General features: G+C 40.6%; 1 protein-coding gene across 4 annotated transcripts in view; it reads left to right on the forward strand.

The window, feature by feature from the left end:
• rps6ka1 (ribosomal protein S6 kinase a, polypeptide 1) overlaps positions 1–20,751 on the forward strand; it is a 46,575-nt gene that overhangs the window by 19,550 nt on the left and 6,274 nt on the right. The window contains exons 1-5 of one of the 4 annotated variants that reach the window (XM_028565920.1): positions 14,578–14,721; positions 15,794–15,847; positions 19,212–19,328; positions 19,445–19,526; positions 20,570–20,650. In XM_028565920.1, the coding sequence (XP_028421721.1) occupies positions 14,680–14,721; positions 15,794–15,847; positions 19,212–19,328; positions 19,445–19,526; positions 20,570–20,650 (376 nt within the window). In that variant the 5' untranslated portion in view covers positions 14,578–14,679. Of the gene's footprint in view, positions 1–14,577; positions 14,722–15,793; positions 15,848–17,084; positions 17,595–19,211; positions 19,329–19,444; positions 19,527–20,569; positions 20,651–20,751 lie in introns of those variants that run through there. The other 3 variants (XM_028565921.1, XM_028565918.1, XM_028565919.1) reach the window with 3 other exon arrangements.

Below are 20,751 nucleotides of genomic sequence, written 5' to 3' on the forward strand. Positions count from 1 at the left end.
GGCATTTGGTCAAAAATATTGTGATATTTGATTTTCTCCATACCGCCCAGCCCTACTTCAAAATATCTATATTTAAGTTCAGAGACTTCATTCTCAACATCTCCTTTTCAATCCCCTTCCTCATCCATGTACGAGTGACTCAACCGCTAATCATTTTAGTTGTCCAGTAGGTGATCATGAATAAAAGATATGGGTCTGCACAAGGTAGCTCTGAGGTGTGAATGTGCATAACTGAATAACCTTGCAACAGGATATTGCTGAAAAAGGGCACGCATGGCCAGAGGATCTTTCCAAGCGTATTAAAGGTTAAATAAATACAATAAAACTTTATGGAAGGAATGATGATCAGGACAGAGGACGGCTGTTAAGCTGTACTTCCAGCTCAATCCTGTGCTGTGTTGTGTCTTGCCGTCCTGCTCTGCACAGCATCATCAAACATTTTCAGAGCTGGAAATTGTCAAACCCTTCTTAGAAAAACCAACCACCATCTTGCAAAAGAGTGAGAAATCTTGCCAGGGGTGTAATGCATTAGACCGGCATCTGCTTGGCTGTGATCCCCAGTGAGCACAGGCCTGTATTAACAAGGTTTGGACATGCCTTGGAGCTCGATGGAGCTAAACACTTCACATTCCACTGCAGGGTTAGAGGGAGGGGCTAATGTGAGAGAGGGGGTTGAATGTTAAGAGAATAGAGCTGTGACTGACTATATCACGTTGGGCTTCAGGATGTAGCCTAACATGCACTTAATGTATTATAGTCTAGTCGGTGCATACACTATGAGTGTTTTGTGTGTGTCTGTGGCAGTGTGTATGTGTCACTAGGTGCATGTGTTTCCTAAACTCAGTTGAACTTGTAAAAAAAAATGTGCATGGATTCAAATATGCCATGTCCTCAGTTCATTCTTCCCGTTGCCAAAATAAACCCTAAAATGTTGCAGCTGTCTGGATCTTTTAGTTTATAGCTGTGTAAATCTATTCTGTGGGTGTTTTCTGTGTGTGTGTGTTGTGCACACATTTTCCCCAAAAATGTGACTTTGATTGAACAGGCTGCAGCAGCTGGGAAAATAAAAATGTCAACTTTTACATTTTAATAGGGGTAAGTGCGGATGTCAGCAGCACTGTGGCACAGACTCAGAGGGGACTTTGGTTGTGCCCATGACAGATGTGGTTCCAGCGCGTGCGCGTACACACACACACACACACACACACACACACACACACACACACACACACACACACACACACACACACACACACACACACACACACACACACACACACACACACACACACACACAAAAACACAGTGTACGAATGTTTGTTTCTGTTTCATCATTTCTCACGGTTAGATTCATTATACTGTCTTCCTGTTCTAACATGACTCAGACAGTTACCAATCCTCTGAAATGACTGTTGAGCAGCATTATGTGCTGGAGTTGACAGCGTGTGTTGCTCTTTGCAGTCCCCTTATGACCCACTATTTTTTCTTTGTCTCCTTTTCCTCTTTTGGTAGCATGCATTATTCCCCTTCATATATCGGCACCTATTTTCATTTCCTGGGTGTGTGATTAGCTAGTTAGCTATCACAGTAATGAGCAGAGCGCTCATAAAAGTTACACCCATGGGTGAGCTTGCACAGCCTAATTGAAATCACAATTGTTGGTCTTAAATGTTTTAAGAATATGGCAGTTGCCGTTTCAAAGTAAGTAAGTCTGTTATTTTGACAAAATGTCGGGAGGATTATGAAATTAGATTTGGAGATTAAAGTCACTGCTTCGATCAAAGTGAAGAGAGAGAGAGAGATCTTATTTATTATTTAGATGGTGAGTAAGTATTGTATCACCAATCCCAGACTCTTATGAGCAGGATATATAAAACTTTGACGATTCAAGAATAAGTGTGTGGATGCATTCAATAGTTAATATGCCTTCACAGGATTTTATCGGAATAATAAAACCCTGCTCACATGGTGTTCCTGCTGTGTTTCACCCCGATTGTAAAGCTGTACGTGTGCACAAGCATGGTGCCCACGCCAAAAAAAAATAACTGGCATCACTGCTCATCTATCAGTGCACATACAATAAACGATTATACTGCAATTAGACCAGTCAGAAAAAACTGTGCACATTAAGCACCTCAAAATAAGATTGGTCCTATTAGAGGAACTGATAGAGCTCCTCTTTCTCCACCCTTTACCTCTTGTTGGTCATTTTGCAGAGCCTTGGAAATCAGCCTTTTTGTCACAATATGAACAAAGGTGCTGGAGAGACTACCAGCTCCAATAGACTCCAATGTTGCTTGAAGCTACAGGAGTTTTTGGGTCGGGTCGGGCTGGATTAAGAAAGTGATAGAGAACTAGTAGTATTTTTTTTGCCACTAGAAGAGGGTTGGATGACTAGCCTTTGCCTCACAAAACAAATTATAGTGATGCCTTTAAACAGCTGTTAGACCAGAGATTACTTTGAGATTCGAAACCTCATACTTTGTTCTTCTCTGCTTCTTTTTTGGGACGGAAAATCAATACGGTCCCTAAAGACTTAATGCTCTCTGTCATTTTGCATTGGCAAGGTCCCAGAACGGTACTAAGCAGCCAGTATTTTATTACTTTGTGCACAGCTATATAATAATGGTTTCAAAAGAATAAAATTGTTAAAAAGTAAGACCAACAAACGAAAAAGAACAAGCAATACATTTAAAAATAAGAAAAGAAATACAAATAAAAACAGTAAAATAAAACTTAAAAACAAACAAAGGGACAAATGTCATTTTAAATATGTGAGTCTTCAGCTGTTTTTTTAAAAGCTTTATTACATTCCATAAAGAACCATAGAGCGAGAATGTCCTCAGTGTACTGTATCACATTCAGGTCAGCAGGGAGTCGATACACAGGTCATTTTTTTGTTCTTGAGCATGTGTAAATATTTAATACAATTATAACATCTTTAAATTTAGACTTTTTTCTGATGATTTAAGTTTTTGATTGAAGGAAAAACAAATTGGTCTGTGTGGCTTTTAGTTTATTAATGTGCAGCAACATGTATTTTGGTCCGCAGTTCCACAGCGTTTTTTCGATACTACCACTAGGGGGCACCAAAGTCAGAAATGTTCTTCCCGGCTATGCACCGGTGTGGCGGTATATGAAAAATGTACATTGTACTGGAAATAAAAACCGGTAGACCGGATGAAGCAGTATACCACCCAGCACTAATTGAACGGCCTATCAATAGTACGTAAATTAAATAAAGTAGGCTATAAAAATGAATTGCAGCAGGTGTCGCTTCAATGATGTAACCAAGGTCAAGTTTAGCAGAAGTGTGGTTTCACGAGGACTTTACATTTTATTATCTTGGACTATTAATATCAGTTAATCAAATATATTTGATTTATGACACCATGGAAAAGATATTGGCTCTTGCAAAAACAAATCCACTTATTTTAGTTGTAGTTATAACTATGAGGTGTTTGTGAAATGTTGAAGCAATAGCATGACTTGGATGTGTCATCGGAGGGTTTGCATTTTCCAGCTGCTATCTAGCTTACAAGAGTTAAAATGTTTCGGTCCATGACTAATTCAAAATCAGATGTAGATATTGCAGTGTGATAAGTTTTATTTTAAAGGTCCCATGACATGGTGCTCTTTGGATGCTTTTATATAGGCCTTAGTGGTCCCCTAACACTGTATCTGAAGTATCTTTCCCGAAATTCAGCCTTGGTGCAGAATTATAGCCACTAGAGCCAGTCCCACAATGAGCTTTCCTTAGGATGTGCCATTTCTGTGTCTGTAGCTATTGAGGAGGAGAGAGGGGGGGGGGGCAAGTTGGAGGGTGGGGTGTGGCCTCATAAGGAGCAAGATTCCAGATTGGCTCATCTGAGCTTTCATTTTCTCAAAGGCAGAGCAGGATACCCAGGGCTCGGTTTACACCTATCGCCATTTCTAGCCACTGGGGGACCATAGGCAGGCTGGGGGAACTCATATTAATGTTAAAAAACCTCCTAAAGTTTCATGCCATGTGACCTTTAAGGGCTTTGATGTTTACCTGTTTAAGTTTTGGGTTGTCTTGTTGAAGCAGCTCTGAAGTAAACCAAAAAAATAAACCCACATCTTTCTTTAAAGAAGGTAGTTTCTTTCAAGAGTTGTGACAAAATCAGCATTGAAACTAATTGATGATCTTGAGACACTAATGAGAAGTGGATAGATACAAGAAAGAGGCACTAACAAAGAGGGAAATTACTGTGATAGCAAGTCATAATCACACTTGTGTGTCACACTTTCTGCTTGAGAGGAGAGCAAATAAACTGCATCTGTTGGCATATTAATTATATACATTTAGTTAGAAACATGAGCACTAGAACACACTCTAATAGTGATTTGGAGTGAAAAGCTGTGATGATAATCTTGGTAGGATAAGAATGTTAGTTATTTAAGCTGATAGTGATACCACAAAACAGCCAAGTTCAGCTCATGAATGTTCAAAGATCAGCTGATATGAGTGCTGTCTCTGTGTATCGACGAGCGTTAATACTTGTCAGCGATTTTTTGCAAATGTCTGTGCTGCACAAGAGAGCCACATCCTCAAAGTGTGTGTGTGTGTGTTTAACTATACTTGTGGGGCCAAAATGCTGGACCCCACAAGTTTTTAAAGGGCTGTTTGAGGGTTAAGACTTGGTTTTAGGGTTAGAATTAGGTTATGGTTAGGGTAAGGGTTAAGGTTACTTTGCGTCGTTTATAACATTTGAACTGTATTCTATAGTCCATAGTAGAAAATACATGTTTTGTTCCTGTATATCGTGTATACATGTTCTTGTTCCTTTGTTGATAAATATTTGGTTGCTTTAATATTTTATAAATGTTTTGTAGATTTCATCTTCTACTCTGTATGATTTTTTTTGTTTTTTTTAAATAATTTTTGTATCTGTCCTTAAACAAAACAATTGCACTCCTTTCGGTAATATTGGTGTTTATGTGTATTAACAAGACATGAAAGGATTAGTCGTTTGACATCAAATTAATCTGCACCTATTTTCATAATGGATAAATAGCTTGAGTAAAAATGCCAAATATTTGCTGCTTTTCTTTGCCTTAATGATAGAAGTAAAGTGAATTTATTTGGGTTTTGGACTGTTGGTGGAATAAAACAGGAAATTTGAAGACTTCACTTTGGGGTCTTGGAAGTTGCGATTGGCATTTTTCACTATTTGACATAAACAAAATTATTAATCAAGAAAATAATCAACAGAATAATCTTAAACTTAGTTGCAGCCATATATTTATCTCTATAAATATATAGCTTTGTAGATTATGAAATTACTGTAACATAACTGCTTGCTTTTTTATATGGCAATAGCAGCCCCTTGTCATTTCAATTACATCATGTCTACGATCTGATGATGGAGACTTGACGTTATGAGGCTACCGACGTGGGTGTCGACACTTGCCCTAAATATGTCCACCGTTAGTGTCTCTTTTCTTTTCCATACTCTCAATCGGTTTTGGCATTATTTTCCCCGTCTATGTCTCTCATCTACTTACATCACACATGATAATGGGATTGTTTTTGTCAGTTTTTAAGGTAGCGATGCCTGGCTCATTTGATTATTTTGTGAGCAGGCTCACGAGGAACAACCAGACCTGCCAGTTATTGCCTATAATTTGTGTTTTGATCAGACAATAAAACAAGTGGAAACAGCCTCTGGATTTTGTCTGGTGTTCCAGCAGCACTGTAGATCAGGACAGGGAGGGAACCCTGATAACACACACGCACACACACACACGCACACACACCTCCTAAATGAGAAAAGGCACTGAGGCTTGAAGATGCCCTCTTACATGGTCTCCTTCTCACTGCCACTTAATAATTTTACTCTGTACATTCCAGTACAGCATCCTCTTCTTCTCTTCCTCTCCCCTCTTATCTTCCATCATACTGCTCAGCACTGCTCCTTATAGTCTAATACATCATCATGTCTTATAGTCCAGATAAAGCCTGGTTATTGATTTGTTGAGCAGGTGTCCTTGGCTGTCCTGCCCTGTTCCATCCTGTTGGTTTTTGTTCTTGCAAAGTTTTTCAGCCAAACTTTTCTGCCTGTCTGTGAAGTGTAGTCACTCAAAGGCGAGGACAGCCTTAAATCAACTCAGCCTTTTGTTGCATCCTGAATGTTATTTTTTTCAGCAAGGTCAAACGTTAAGCAAAAAAGATGTTTGACACAGTGATTCCTGATTGAATGGCGTTCAGCGAATCAATAGCTTTCAGTGAATAGTCTGATATGCGTTTGATTCATCAGTTATGCATAAACAACTCTTGATGTTCCTACTCCTACATGGCAAGTTAGTCAAATAACAAGAGTGTGGAATGGAAAATCTGCTTCGTTACGCAACACGGACAGACTTTGCTCTGACACACAATCTTCTGGTTACAATAAAAAACAATATTACCTATGCTTATCCACATTTTGCACACGCAAGCAAAAGGTGCACACACACACACACACACACACACACACACACACACACACACACACACCCACCATCATTCACGTCTTATCAAGTGTGTGAGTGTGAGTCATAGAGATGTGTTTATGCGGCAAGTTATTTGAGCCTCTCTAGTGCAGTTTTAACGCAAATTAAATTGGCTCTTTATTCTTTGCAGTAGCTAATAGACCTTGTTGTGATTGTGCGTGTGTGTGTGTGCGCGCGCAGTTGTGCTTGGAGGAAGTAAATCAGTGATGTTTCAGTGCAGTTTGTAGTGTGTTTGTGGGGTTGGTAGCGATTGATGAAAGCACCTGTCAAGTGGGTATCCTGTTGTCTGAGTTTATCATCAACAGAAACTGATGTAAATGGCAGCAGCATTTTAGGTGGCTTGGTGTGCTGTCTGACACACACACACACACACACACACACACACACACACACACACACACACACACACACACACACTGGGGGATGGTTTACAGCCCAATTACCAAGCCTGCCTCTGTGCTAGAAGTGGGCTCTAAATCTTTGGATTCTATTGTACACAATATAACCTCTGTTCCTCCCTCCTCTTGCCCATCAGCTATATAGTTCACCTAACTGCTCTCTGTTCTCATGGGATGCTGTTAAACTATCTTATCTCTCCATCAAGAGTTTTTCAGAACATTTCAAAAGATTAATTCTGCTACAAGTGATCATTAAAGGAAGATTTTCGTTTATTCAAGTCATCTTTTTTATAGTTTTGGTCATAATTCCTATAAGTTATGATAACATTGGCTAGGAACACGAGCAGTGAGACAATCCCACTGTCTTAAACAAGCCAACAGTTTAATTTATTAATCCCAACCATTGTTCCACAGTTTTATGCAGCTGCAACCTGATCTCACAGAATTCCGTGAAATGAACACGGCCCCTTAACTTAAGGAAAAGAGGGGGACAACGGGACGGTTGGGTTAAGGAAAACAACAACGAACAGTTGACTTTAGGAAAACAATAACGGGAAACAATAACGGGACAACAACGGGATGGGACGGTTGGGTTTAGGAAAACAACAACGGATGGTTGAGTTTAGATAAACAATAACGGGACACTGGACAACAACGGGATGCTTGAGTTTAGTAAAAGAAGAACGGGACGGTTGCATTTAGTAAAACAACAAAGCGACAGTTCGGTTAAGGAAATGTAACACGCGGGACACGATCCCCGGGCTCCTGGGTGAAAGTCTGTGTTTGACCCAACCAACCTCCCTGCGCGGATTTTCGGCCTTTCATACTACTCACTACCATAGTCTCTCTTAATGCTACATCATATTCTCATTGACTTTACTTGGGCATTGTTTTCCTTGGTGGCCACACAGAATTTTCACACATTCCGTGTCACCACCACGTAATGCGCTGTTAACAGTTTGTGCTCATTTCACGGAATTCTGTGAGACCAGGCTGGTTTTATATCCACACTGTTCTTGTGGCTTCAATACTGATGTTTGGATTTTATTTGTATATAACAAGTAAAGACCAATGTGATTTTGAATATCCTCTATCTCCTCCAAAGAAAATCTTACTCTCCCAAAATGCAGATTGAGTAACTAATTGGGGGATGATGATGATGATGATTACCTCATCTACTGATGAACTACTTGATTTCAAAATCAGCATATTGTTGTTTTTCGGCATGATGGGGAGTGATGAGGGAAGATGCAGCACAAATAGTTCATACAATTATACATTATTCAGATTTTTTCACTAGAAGTTTGGCTAACCTGAGGATTTGTTAAAAACCTGCGTGATTGTCCGATCATGATTCTTTTTCTGTTGGAACGACATATTCCCTGTAGAGCCCGACCTGATATAAGCAAGTTTAGAAACGAGGACGGCATTACATAGTGTCTACCAGAGAGCACTGACAACTTTATTTTTCATTGCTCCAGTCAATATGTATCTGGGTCACACAAGTGTCTAAAAACAAATTTAGAGGATCCTTATTAAAAATGTTTACGTATCTGTTTACCCAGATCTCCACACTTAACTCGGTGAGTACAATATCCTTGTACCAGTTGGATTGATGGATCAAATAAAAAAAAAATAAGACCTATCTTGTATGAAACCAGTATTTATATATTTATTTTAGAATGTTTCACAGTGCCATATTCTAACGTGTGTTAGGCCAGACTCATGAAAATATATGAATGAAAAACACCTAGGACACAACCAAAGAAGGTTTTTGTGAATGGATGCCGCTGGACTGTGTGCGCCATTAAGCATGTCAGTCCACAAATCGGTGTGTTTGATCATCCCATCCCCAAAACCTACTACACTTGAACCAGCTGCCCCTCAGACTTTTGATACATCAATTTATTCACTTCATCCCCTCCTCCATCCATTCATGGCTGCTATGGGCCTAGTTGTCATGGTTACTGTGTCCTTGCCGTCGCTAAGTCCTCATTGTGACTTGTGCCGCCAGGAGGAAAAAGGTTTATGATAACGCATATACACACAAAACACAATCATGAGGGATTTTCATTCATACATCAGTTTGGCTTAAAACACACACACACACACACACACACACACACACACACACACACACACACACACACTCTCTAGTACAGTAGTGATTACACAGGGCTACTCTTTCAGAGAGTCGTGTGTGTGTGTGTGTGTGTGTGTGTGTGTGTGTGTGTGTGTGTGTGTGTGTGTGTGTGTGTGTGTGTGTGTGTGTGTGTGTGTGTGTGTGTGTGTGTGTGTGTGTGTGTGTGTGTGTGTGTGTGTGTGTGTGTTATAGATAAGTCTGTGTATTCTGAAAGGTCTCTGATATTAGAGTCACAAGCTACATTGCCAACCTTTTAAAGGCCATCACAATATAAAGTGACTGTAGACAAATGTATTCTCATGCAGCATGGATGCTTTGGAGAGGAATCTGGCATCAGATTGCATGTTGAAGTAGAGTATAAAGGCGCAAAAGTGCTCTTTTTGTGAAAATGGAGGCTGGCAAATGTTACCTGGAATCATCATCCAAAATGTTTCCTGTTTATGGCCTTGCTTCAAATACAACTCTCGTTTTACAAAGAGGATGCTGGGATATGGAGACAGACACAGTTGCCATAGTTTCACGCTTCTCCCTCTCAGGGTCGATTTAGGCAAAATGTTCCAACCAGTTCCTATCATCCTTTATAGTTCTCATTAATGTGGATGGTGTTTATTATCTCTGCTCTGCCCTTCTTGATTTAATTAAACCTCTGCTGCATTTGTTTTTATATTTCCATTGGATGGTTTTATCTTTCCAGGTTATTGCATTTGTGTTTTCTGTCTGCTTTTGTTTTTTCCCCTTTGTTTCCTCTCTCTCTCATCTGTTTCTCTTTCTCAGCAGTTTTAAGTGTTCAATTTGACTTTTATTTACACTGATTTAGCATAGTCTGACATTGCTAAGGGCAGGGTTCCATGTTTTCACCACCCAAATGCTTAAATTAAATTCCATCTGTGCTGGCCCCAGCTGTCATATTTCCAGCAGCTTTGGCAAGTAGACAAGTCGTCTTCGTTCACTCTTTTAATTCTAAACTCAATTAAGCCCCAACCTCAAGCTTCTTTTGTCTTTCTGCATTGCATTGCATTTTGTTTTTATTAGTTGAAGCCGCACATTGTCCAGCCGCGAATTTTATTTTCAAATAAAAAGCTTTGATTAATCCTGTTTAAATTACATGCCTAGCACCAGACATCAGACAGACAAAGTTAACTACTAGCTGGTGAACATAGTGGAGCATTTAGCAGCTAAAGAGCCAGATATTTCCCTCTGGAGTCAGTGGAGACCAATAACCGAGCCAGCAAGAGCTTGGATATTGGACTTAGATTCATCAGGTGGCCATAAACCCGACTCCAAATGAATGTTACTCTGAGCAAAAACTAACACAATGTGCTTTTTTTTAATAAATTAAGAGGAGGGCCATCCACAGGTTACATCATTTTCTCTATTAAAATCCATCCTACACCCTAAAATCCATCCGTCTGTCACAAAAACAACTTTTACAGCACTGAATATACTGCGACATTCTGGCCTGACATGGCGTACATTATTGTGAAGTGTTACAAACAGGAAGGGTTAGTTGCCACTTATCTGGCCTCAATGGAGAAGAATGAAGGTGTGGCTGCCTGGGTGGCACTGCCCGGCTAGTTAAATATTTCCCACAAAAGTTTTCATCTCCAGAGTTGCAGGCAGTGGAGTAGTTCATATATTAAAAAGAGTTGGGTGTGTTGTCATCTTGTCAATCAAGGCCCAAGGTTATGAATAGTGTTTAAGACCGGTTCAGGAAGGATGCCTACGCCAGTGTTTTGATTTATGCCTGTGTGTGTTTTGAGTGTATGTCTTTTGGCAAGATGTTAGGTTGGTATTTAAGGAAAGATAAGAACCACTAGAGCGAGGAAGCAGGAAGTATTGACTGGGATATGAAGCTGCTATTTTAGGCTGCTCTGGCTGGTGTGAAGAGTTTGAACTATATAGAGTGGGAACAGTAACATGCTGTAAGTGAAATGCTCATGCAATGTCATTGTTTGTGTGGTTATGGGTTGTACTCTGTGTGTATGTGTATATACAGGTGTTGTTCTGTATTCTATGCATGGTGAACACATTTTCACTGCAGTCAGCCAGTTTAGCTTTAAATCCGATGACCTCATTGTTTATATTACTAGCACCCACTCTTTCTTCTCTTCCTCTGTCTCATCTATCGCTCCCACTTATCTCTCTCTATCCCTCTCTTTTGTTCTCTCATACTCCCTCCTGCCATTTCTGTCCCTCTTTATTTTATTTATTGACCATCTGTGGATATTCCACAAGGCCATTACGGCCTCATGTCATCTGGCCCAGCGCTGAACTGCCTATCATCTTACTGCTATCCTTGCTGGGGATATTAATAGTACAGATGCCAACACAGGATTTCCTGTAGCATTTGTGCTAATCCTGTAACATCCACCTTTTAACTTGTCTATGGCCTTTGATATAAAACGAGCATCTGTGCCAGTTGAGACTTCTTGCTCACTAAACATTTGCCGGTGTCATTCAATGATGCCATTTGGTGCAGTGTATTGCGAGGCTGGGTCAGTGTTTATAGTAGTTTCTGTGTTTTGTTTTGTGATCAAGTGGATTTTGATGATTCTTGTTGTTTGTACAACTTTATGTTGTATGTATGTAAGGATGGGAATTGACCCCAGTGTTACCCTCCACCAAGTAGTCAAGGATCAAAACATATAACCGTTAACAGTGACAGACATCCTGTGACTAGTCATAAACCACTCACCAAACCAGATGACCCTTTCATTATTTTCTTCTATATCTACAGTACATATCTCTGTTTTTCTGTTATGATGTAATGTGCTAAAGGGAGAACTGATTCCACAAAAACTGTCATCATCTCATGTCATGAATGTCAAGTATTGCTCATACTTATGACACACACAATCTGTTTCTTAGTCTACTATTTAAAAATAATGTACTCTAGATGAAGATCGTCTCTCATCTTTCTGCAGGATAACAGCACTGGCAAAGACAGAGATACTTACGTTGTAAGTAGGGAAGGATTACGACTCTAAGTCTTTGCTGGGCTGCTAGTTCTTTTTTCTTAGCCAGCCTGAACCTGAACTTTATATTTTGTTTCCATGTATCTCTTTTTTATGATGTTCTTTAAATCTGTTCTCATCCTGCCTGCCTAAGCTAAGCTAATATTTAAGCACCGTGATTGAATGTTTGAGGATTGCACTGGGACTGGGTGAATGTCCATCCGCTTCTTCCCACTGCTTCCTTCCCTCCATCCACCTCTCCCCTTTTTTGTACCAGCCTGTCAGTCTTGGCTGTGACAGCAGGTGTTGCTAGAGTTCAAACCGAGTAAGTGAGAGAATGAATGGGACAGGGGAAAAGACAGAATGAAGGTGAGCAAATGGAAAGGCTGTTGGGTGAAGTGGAAAGAAGGTGTGTCGTAGGAACGGCATGTTCATAAGAGGAACAAAAAAAAGATAACGAATAGGAAAGAAACTAGCTGAATAAATGAGTCAGCCCTGCCCTCCAAAATATAGCAGCCCCTCTCTGGTGCCATCCTTCTGAGTTGATGATTTGATGAGTCAGACTGATCAAAACACAAAGACACAACTGTAAGAATCACGCTAACACCAAACTAGATATTCCTACTTTTGTTCATAAAGCTAGCTGTTTCTGCCTTTACCTAACTGACAAAGATTATTGGCCAACTGTTATTCTCTATCATGTGGTAGACAAAAGAAGCAATATGAAAACATCATTTTGGGTTTTGAGAAATTGTGATGGGCATTTTTGACATTTTACATATACATCAAAAGACTAATCGATTAATCAATATATTTGGCAGATTAATTGATTAATGAAGAAAAATCATTAGTTGTAGCCCTAAAGGATTAGTGTGATGATGATACATAGATTTTTCATCATTAAATTAAGCTAATAGTTAAAACTTATAAATGTTTTATAAGGGGTGTTTTTATTAGAAAGTGATACCTAAAATATTTTTGACATGCAGCCTACAATATTTTAGTCCTAGTCAAGGTAGTACTGCGGAGTACCCGTGTGTGTGTGTGTGTGTGTGTGTGTGTGTGTGTGTGTGTGTGTGTGTGTGTGTGTGTGTGTGTGTGTGTGTGTGTGTGTGTGTGTGTGTGTGTGTGTGTGTGTGTGTGTGTGTGTGTGTGTCTGTGTGTGTCTGTGTGTGTCTGTGTGCTTAGGCAGACAAGGTCTCGTGCAGGATATTTGTTTTCATAGCAATGAGACTGAACCTTGGTTGGTTGGTTGGTTGGTTGGATGTTTAGACTACTCCCACTCTAGACTTGCTCACTTTTTCTCCTTCATTTTCTCCGTTCCAACAGTCAGACCTGTCATCCATTTGAAAACGTGCAGGTGCTGCTCCATTTTCCAGGAAAGAGGAGAGGCTACAGTGAGACAAATACTCCAAGTGTCTTGTGTTTTTCAACTCGCTCACTGCCTGTATGCGCTTCTTCTGTACTTTTTGATAAGGCATGGCTGTTGCAGGGCTTAAACATGTGTGCCCTTTGCTGCTGTGATTGGACAGTTTCTAAGCAGCAGGCAAGCCTCTGTCACCTCCCATAGCTCCCCCTCGACCCCACTTTTTGCTTCCCTTGCTGTAATTATTGTCAGATCCAGCATTAAGATCTGGAGGAGACATAAGCTAACAATGTGAACATGCCCTTACTTGGCTAAAGCTCCTCTCTCATGGCACTCTCTTTGGAGTGCTGGCCTGGCTGTAGACTTGCACTGGCCCCTTGTGTTTATCAAAGACCATTACACCACTTCTGTCTCTGACACAAGGTACATTTGCTTTCTAGCTGTCAGAAAGAAACAAGTTACTGAACGTGCAAGTGCTGACTCTAATTACATCCGATGCCTTTAGTTTAGCCAGGTGAGACTCCAAAAGAAAATACAAAGTTCAACGAGTATTGTAATTTCCTTCAAAATCTCTCTGATTCTTGACAAGCATGCATTAACATGCTATCAATTTTCTCCCATCTCTGAGAACCCTGTGGTTGCCAACAGAGGCTTTTGTAATCATACTGAGTGCTTAATTATGCAAAGTGATTCTCTGTTGTGTTCAACCTCGCTTAAAAGTGTTCAAAGCAGTTGAGTAGACTTGCTCTGTACTCCTTCGACAGTGTCTTTTCTCTCTTGTCTCTTCCTTTGTCACCCTACCACTCCCTGCGTCTGCTCTTTTTTTCTCCCAATCAGAAAATGCTTCCTAGGAGCCACTTCCTGCAGCTCTGGGACTATTTTCTCCCACTCTATCCTCAGCAAGTCTGCTGCTCATATCCATTTTTATAACTTCACTTGTGTGTGTGTGTGTGTGTGTGTGTGTGTGTGTGTGTGTGTGTGTGTGTGTGTGTGTGTGTGTGTGTGTGTGTGTGTGTGTGTGTGTGTGTGTGTGTGTGTGTGTGTGTGTGTGTGTGTGTGTGTGTGTGTGTGTGTGTGTGTGTGTGTGTGTGTGTGTGTGTGTGTGTGTGTGTGTGTGTGTGTGTGTGTGTGTGTGTGTGTGTGTGTGTGTGTGTGTGTGTGTGTGTGTGTCTCAGTCATTGCGTCATTGTGGTATTGCATACAGAAAGTGTTGGCTAACTCTGACACAGAGGCTGTGTATTTGTAAGACCATGAGTGTCACAGAGATTCACTGACACTATAGTGACATGGAAATATCTGGACATGTGGAGGCTCCTATTCCGCACCAAAACTCGCACACAAGAGGCAAGTGGCCGTTTTATACATGTTTGTCTGTAATTAACCTCCAGTCGATGTGAAGTGAGCGTTTCTGTGAGTGTAGGTGGCGCCAGGGTGATGGTTGTGTTGGGGCTGGGGACTTGCCTGAAGCCTCAGGCAGCTGTGTGGTATTTTAGGAGGAGAGGTAGGGGTTTCCTTTGTTGAGGGTGGATGTGATGATGAGCTGCCCTCTTCTCAGCTTGAAGTGCAAGGAAACGCAGGAAGACGTGTTTATCTTCCACCTCCTCTCACCCTTAAGCACCTCGTAAATGGTTAATTTTGCTGGTTCGTTGAAACTGTAACTTCGAGTGCAATCGATTTTCAGCGCAGTGCTAATGCAGGATCATGCTTTCGGTTTCAGCATGCTACAGCATGTGTTCAGCCTGTGCATTGTTGCACTAAATAGTCAACAACACAATTAAATTGAAACAGTTCAGCATCTTGATGTGCCAAGGCCATTAAATTCACCAATAAGTGCACTATTTTAGTTTTACGTGGTCTAGAGACCATGTGCACTATGTTCAAATGACCCCATTAAATCAGAATCAGAAAGCAGTTTATTGCCACAGTAGTGGAACTACATGGAATTTGCCTTGGTGAAAGGCTGAAACAGAAGACACCCAAATGAGTGTCTGCACACGCTCATTTCTGAATACTTTACATTTTAGATATTGCCAGCACCTTCATGCGTGATCAGTCAGATAAGATGATCAAAATGTCTCTGAGCAGCAGTTATACTGGGAAACCGAGGTCCCCGCTGTTAGCAGAAACATGTTTAAATCTTTGAGCAGGAAGGACGCCAGATCAGTTCACGAAAAGAGGAAGTGAGAACTAGGAGGGAAGAGAAGTTTCCTTTCAATAGTGTGGCAACCAACCTGTCCTTTTCTTACCCTTTTTATGTGCGAGTGTGTTTTGTTGCACCTGCAAGGATACTTATCCATTCATGTCCAGTACATCTGTATTATCTGTATTTCCTTTGTATTACAATTGACTTAATGCAAGTACAGTATGTTCTCTGTAACCGATGTTAACTTCCAACACAACCATCCTCCCCTCCCAGAACGAGTCTCATATCACCTGGATAGAGAGGGACTTTGCCAATATTAAAGTCCAGGTAAGCTCTGACCACTTCTACTGTACAGCTGCTTTATATCCGAGCAATCTGCAGCTCCCCCTTTGCAAACCCACTCAGGCTGTTGCTTACAGTAACATCTCTGCATTTTATCCACTTCAGGATCACACACTTTTGCACTTTTGTCTCTCTGCCCTCTGGACCTTCAATTCACCAATTGCAAGATTGTTCAAATTTCCGAGTATTGACTACAATGCTGTGTAATGAGACGTTTGTGAAACGTAGGTCAGCTGACAGCTCGCTACTGTTTGGTCAAGAGAGAAGTTGACTCATGCGCTGTATTAACATGGGTGTGTTACAGCCTATTCTCTCTTGTTGAAGAGGTATTTACTGCACAATGAGCAATAAAGTGAGGGATGGAGGAAAAAAAAAGAGTGAGAGGGCACTTAAGGACCGGAGAGCGCTGTTCTAAGAGACAGGATAAGCAGGAATAGACTATTATGAGAGGAAAGAGAGGAACATGCCTTTCCACAGACAGGAAAATCTCTGTCATCTGCAGGCCTTAGCACTGAGAGGGCACACCTCATCCTCTCTCTGCCCTCCTCTGCCCGTCCTCTCCCTCAAAACAGTGTTAACATAGAAACGCATGTATTGACATGTTCAATTGGGGCAGCAGAAAAAAAATTTTTTGTCACTATTTCCACCTCTCTTTTTCCTTTTTTTTCCCCCAATTTCAATCCATCTCTCTCTCTTTATCTCTGTTTCTCTCTCTCCTTCTCTCTTTCTTTCTTTCTTTCGTTCTTTCTCTCTCTCTCTCTTTCTCTCTCTCTCTCTCTCTCTCTCTCGATTCAGTTTCAATTCAAAAGGGCTTTATTGGCATCGGAAACAGACATTTACATTGTCGGTCAAAGTGTAAAATAAAAACAAATAATACAGTAAGTAAAGATGAACTAGAATGAAGTGTAAACAGAGCTGTGTTGTAATCAAATTATATAAATGGAAATAGTTTAACTAGTCTAACTTGAGATCACTCTGAGTTGAACACAGCGTCTCTCTCTTAGCTGTGTGTGTGTGTGTGTGTGTGTGTGTGTGTGTGTGTGTGTGTGTGTGTGTGTGTGTGTGTGTGTGTGTGTGTGTGTGTGTGTGTGTGTGTGTGTGTGTGTGTGTGTGTGTGTGTGTGTGTGTGTGTGTGTGTGTGTGTGTGTGTGTGTGTGTGTGTGTGTGTGTGTGTCTTGTTGGGTGCAGGACTGTGAGAATAGGAGCAGGCTCTTCCTTCCTGCCCGCTTTGGTTCCAGTTCACTTCAGCTGCAGTCAGTCACTGAGGACACACAGGGCTAATCACAACAACACAGAGAGCAGCGGAGATAATGGAAGAGAAGATGAAGAGTTAATAAAAATTTCTAGCAGAAGTCCCCTGCAGAGAGAATAGATAAAGGGACGAGGCTGAGAGATTTTCTTTCCATATTTACTTGATGTCCACAGAACTAATTCTGATATGAGTGCTCAAATGAGTCTTGTGGTGAGATGAGGTGAAGTTTAAGATGATTTATGTGTGGTAGTACAGTGTTTTTGGACATGGACATGGGTAGGATGATGAAGCAGAAGTTTATGCAATGCTGAGATGGAAAAGGACAAGAGAAAGTTCACCCTGAGCCGCTTGCTGACCCTCTACCTGTCCAAAAAAAACAAAGCCTTGGCTGGCAGCCCTGCGCAGGCTAACAACTGCAGATCAACCGCTGCAACTGGCAACAGCACTGACACTTTACCTGCGCCGAGGAACCACTGGACGGTAACGTGATACCTCTTTATGTTGGCATTTTGATTAACTCTGAATAGTCTCCAGAGAGCGGTTAGTGGCGCTATGTTGTTGTTAAGCACAGTCGTTTTTGAATGAACAAGAAGAGAGAAGTGGGATTTATAAACGCTGCAAATTGCAAAGAGGCTCGCTGTTATCTGTGGTTGTTTAGAAACCAGGTGCAGCTGAGAGCCTGCATGTTCAACCAACTCTGGTTTCCTGTTGTCAAATAAAGTCCCAGGCTAGTGGCATGTGGTGTTGGCTGTTTATAGTTGAAACTTCGTTACTACTTCTTCTTTTGTTTGTTTTTTGTGCATTATAGATTCATTATTTAGTTTAGGGTGGGAACTAATAATTATTTTCAGTATTGAATAATCCAATGTGTATTTTTTTTTCAGTGAATTAATGAATTCGATCTTTGAAATGTCAGAAAACAGGGCCTATGCCTATCACAAGTTCCCAGAACCCAAAATGATGTTTCACATTGCTCATTTTGTCCAATAAACAGTCAAAAACAAAAATATATTCTATTAACAATCATATGAAAAAGCAGCAAATGTTCACAGAGAAGCTGGACCCAGAGAATGTTTGCCATGTATTGCTTGTTAAATCAAAAGTTGTTGTCAGTTGAGTTACTGTCAACTAATTGAGTAGCTGTAATCGTTTCGCAGTAATTCAATAAAATATCAAACCCAATGACAAATGGCCATAACAAGTTTCACTTGGACAACAAGCAGGAGCATAGCAAATATGTGGTATTTTTACTTGATAAATGCTGTACACGACTACTGACTACAATGTTTTGTCTATTATTTGCAAAACATTGCATATAATGCATAATGAAGGTGTGCATTGTATCTGGTGGTGTCTGCAGAGGACAATTTCAAGGGATAAAGTGTGTGGAACAGGCAGGATGTCCTACTTTCTAGTCCCACATTTTAAAATGCAAGAAGCTGTGAACCTCCAGTTTAGAAAAAAAAAATACAGAATTTAAACTGCTCCCTGCAGGTAACTAGCACTGTGCCTAGTCGTAGTCACAGGGACTTGTTGTTGATGTGTTGATGCTTTTCTGAAGGGTGTTGATGAGTTGTGGGTGAGGTTGACACCAGGTCAGCAGTTTGTTCATGTGGTGGAGTTGTCAGCATTGCCAGCTCTCCACCCTGTAAAGAACCTGAGAAGTTGTCTTAAAAGTCTTTTGTGGTTGTACGACTTAACATGACAAAAACGAACCACTGGAGGCATTTTACATTGCATTGGTTGAAATGTGCACTGATGGTTTACTGTCAACTTGCTTGAGGTTTTGCAGTCACCATCATTTCTAGAAACTACTTCAAAAACACATTCATTGGCAAGAACCACTGGGTCTTATCACTCATTCTTACGCACACATCTAACTTTTGACTGCACTTCCTCTTTTTGAAGCGTTGTATTTTGATATAGTGTCATTTAATGACAGATGACACTCCTGTGAAACAATAAATTTTACTTTTTGCATAGCAAACAAGACAAAGTGACATTTTCTGCCCTTCACACAATCCTTACAAACACACTGTGCTCATTGTTTACTGACTGGTGTATTAATGTCTTTGCCCTCTGCTTTGCACTGTTCAGGAAGATGGAGATATCAAGGAGATCAACATTACCCATGTGGTCAAGGAGGGCTCAGAGAAGGCTGATGCCTCTCAGTTTGAACTGCTCAAAGTGTTGGGACAGGGATCCTTTGGCAAGGTAACCACTATCTCTGTTGCTTCCTTTGTCTGACATTGCTCTTTGCTCTCTCAGACTCTCAATCCCTGATCTAATATAACCGGGTTTGTGGTGTTTTTTTGTTGGGCTCATTTCAGGTGTTCCTGGTGCGAAAGGTGACCAATCCCGATGCCAACCAGCTCTATGCCATGAAGGTCCTCAAAAAGGCCACACTCAAAGGTATAGTACTGTGATGTGCTTGAATGGTGTCATCATAGTAGGACATTTTTAAAGGCTGGCCAGAAAAGTTTGAATTTCCTCACCCCAGCTGTTAACTTTGTAAAGCTCTTGTAGAGCACACCACCATGATCTGACACATCCTCTTGTAAAGGGGATGCTCCCTCATGTTATTATTTACTGTTGTGCTGAAAGTCTATAGTCAGGAAATTAATCTACAAGTTTGATAATCAGTCGCTTGTACCAGCTTCTCAAATGTGAGGACTTGCTACCATTCACTGTTCTGTGTAAATGAAATACTTTTGAGCAGTCAATCAATTTTTGTTATTTTTCAGTTTTACCTTAGGCTCCAGGAAATTATGATGAGTAAGTTTAACTATTTTCTGACATTGATGATGAAAAAAGTAATTTGTTGCAACCCTGTATTCATTGCTTCTTTAGAGTTGCACCTTTCTTAGTTCCAAGTTCATGAAGGGTTGTTTCAAAAAGCTTTCTCTTTGGTTTTTGTGGTGATTTCATTCTATGTTTTGAAGTGGCAGTACCCTCAGTTTCATATAAAAGGGTGTAACTTTTCCTGTAACTCATACATACAGTCGAAGTATGTAAGGAAACAATAGTTAGACGACCACAGCTTGCAGGGTTTTTTTCTAACTTTTGCAAATGGGTGGTCTTGTTCTCTTGAGAAAATCAGGGCTTCCGATTTGTTCACACAGTCCCCCAAAATGATGTGGTTACTTCTAAGTGTGCAGATATACACATTTAATTTTCATCTTCAAATTCTGTTTGTGTTGACATGAGTATTAAGCATGTTTTAGTATAATAATATACTACTGGTTTCACTTTACTCACTATTCAGTCAGAGCACACTGAAGCTCTGCATGGCCCGACAGCTTCTACGATTTATAAATCCGCAAAATAATGATCCTTTATTGTGCAGCCAACTGGAAACTCCATCTTTTTAGGCTGACTGGGCTTTGTCAGCGTACTTTTCAATATTGAAGTTTTATACATGCACACTAAACTCTGGGCTATACTTTGTCCTTCAGTGAGAGACCGTGTGAGAACCAAGATGGAGAGAGACATCCTGGCAGATGTCAACCACCCATTTGTTGTCAAACTGCACTATGGTGAGTCAGCCTGAAGATTTATTTATTAACCTTTACTTCCCAAACTTAGAAACAAGTTTTATTGGATCTACTGATATCATTCATGTATATTATTGCATTGA

Source organism: Perca flavescens, chromosome 20 (assembly GCF_004354835.1).
Source record: "Perca flavescens isolate YP-PL-M2 chromosome 20, PFLA_1.0, whole genome shotgun sequence".
In the NCBI taxonomy this organism is placed as follows: Eukaryota; Metazoa; Chordata; class Actinopteri; order Perciformes; family Percidae; genus Perca; species Perca flavescens.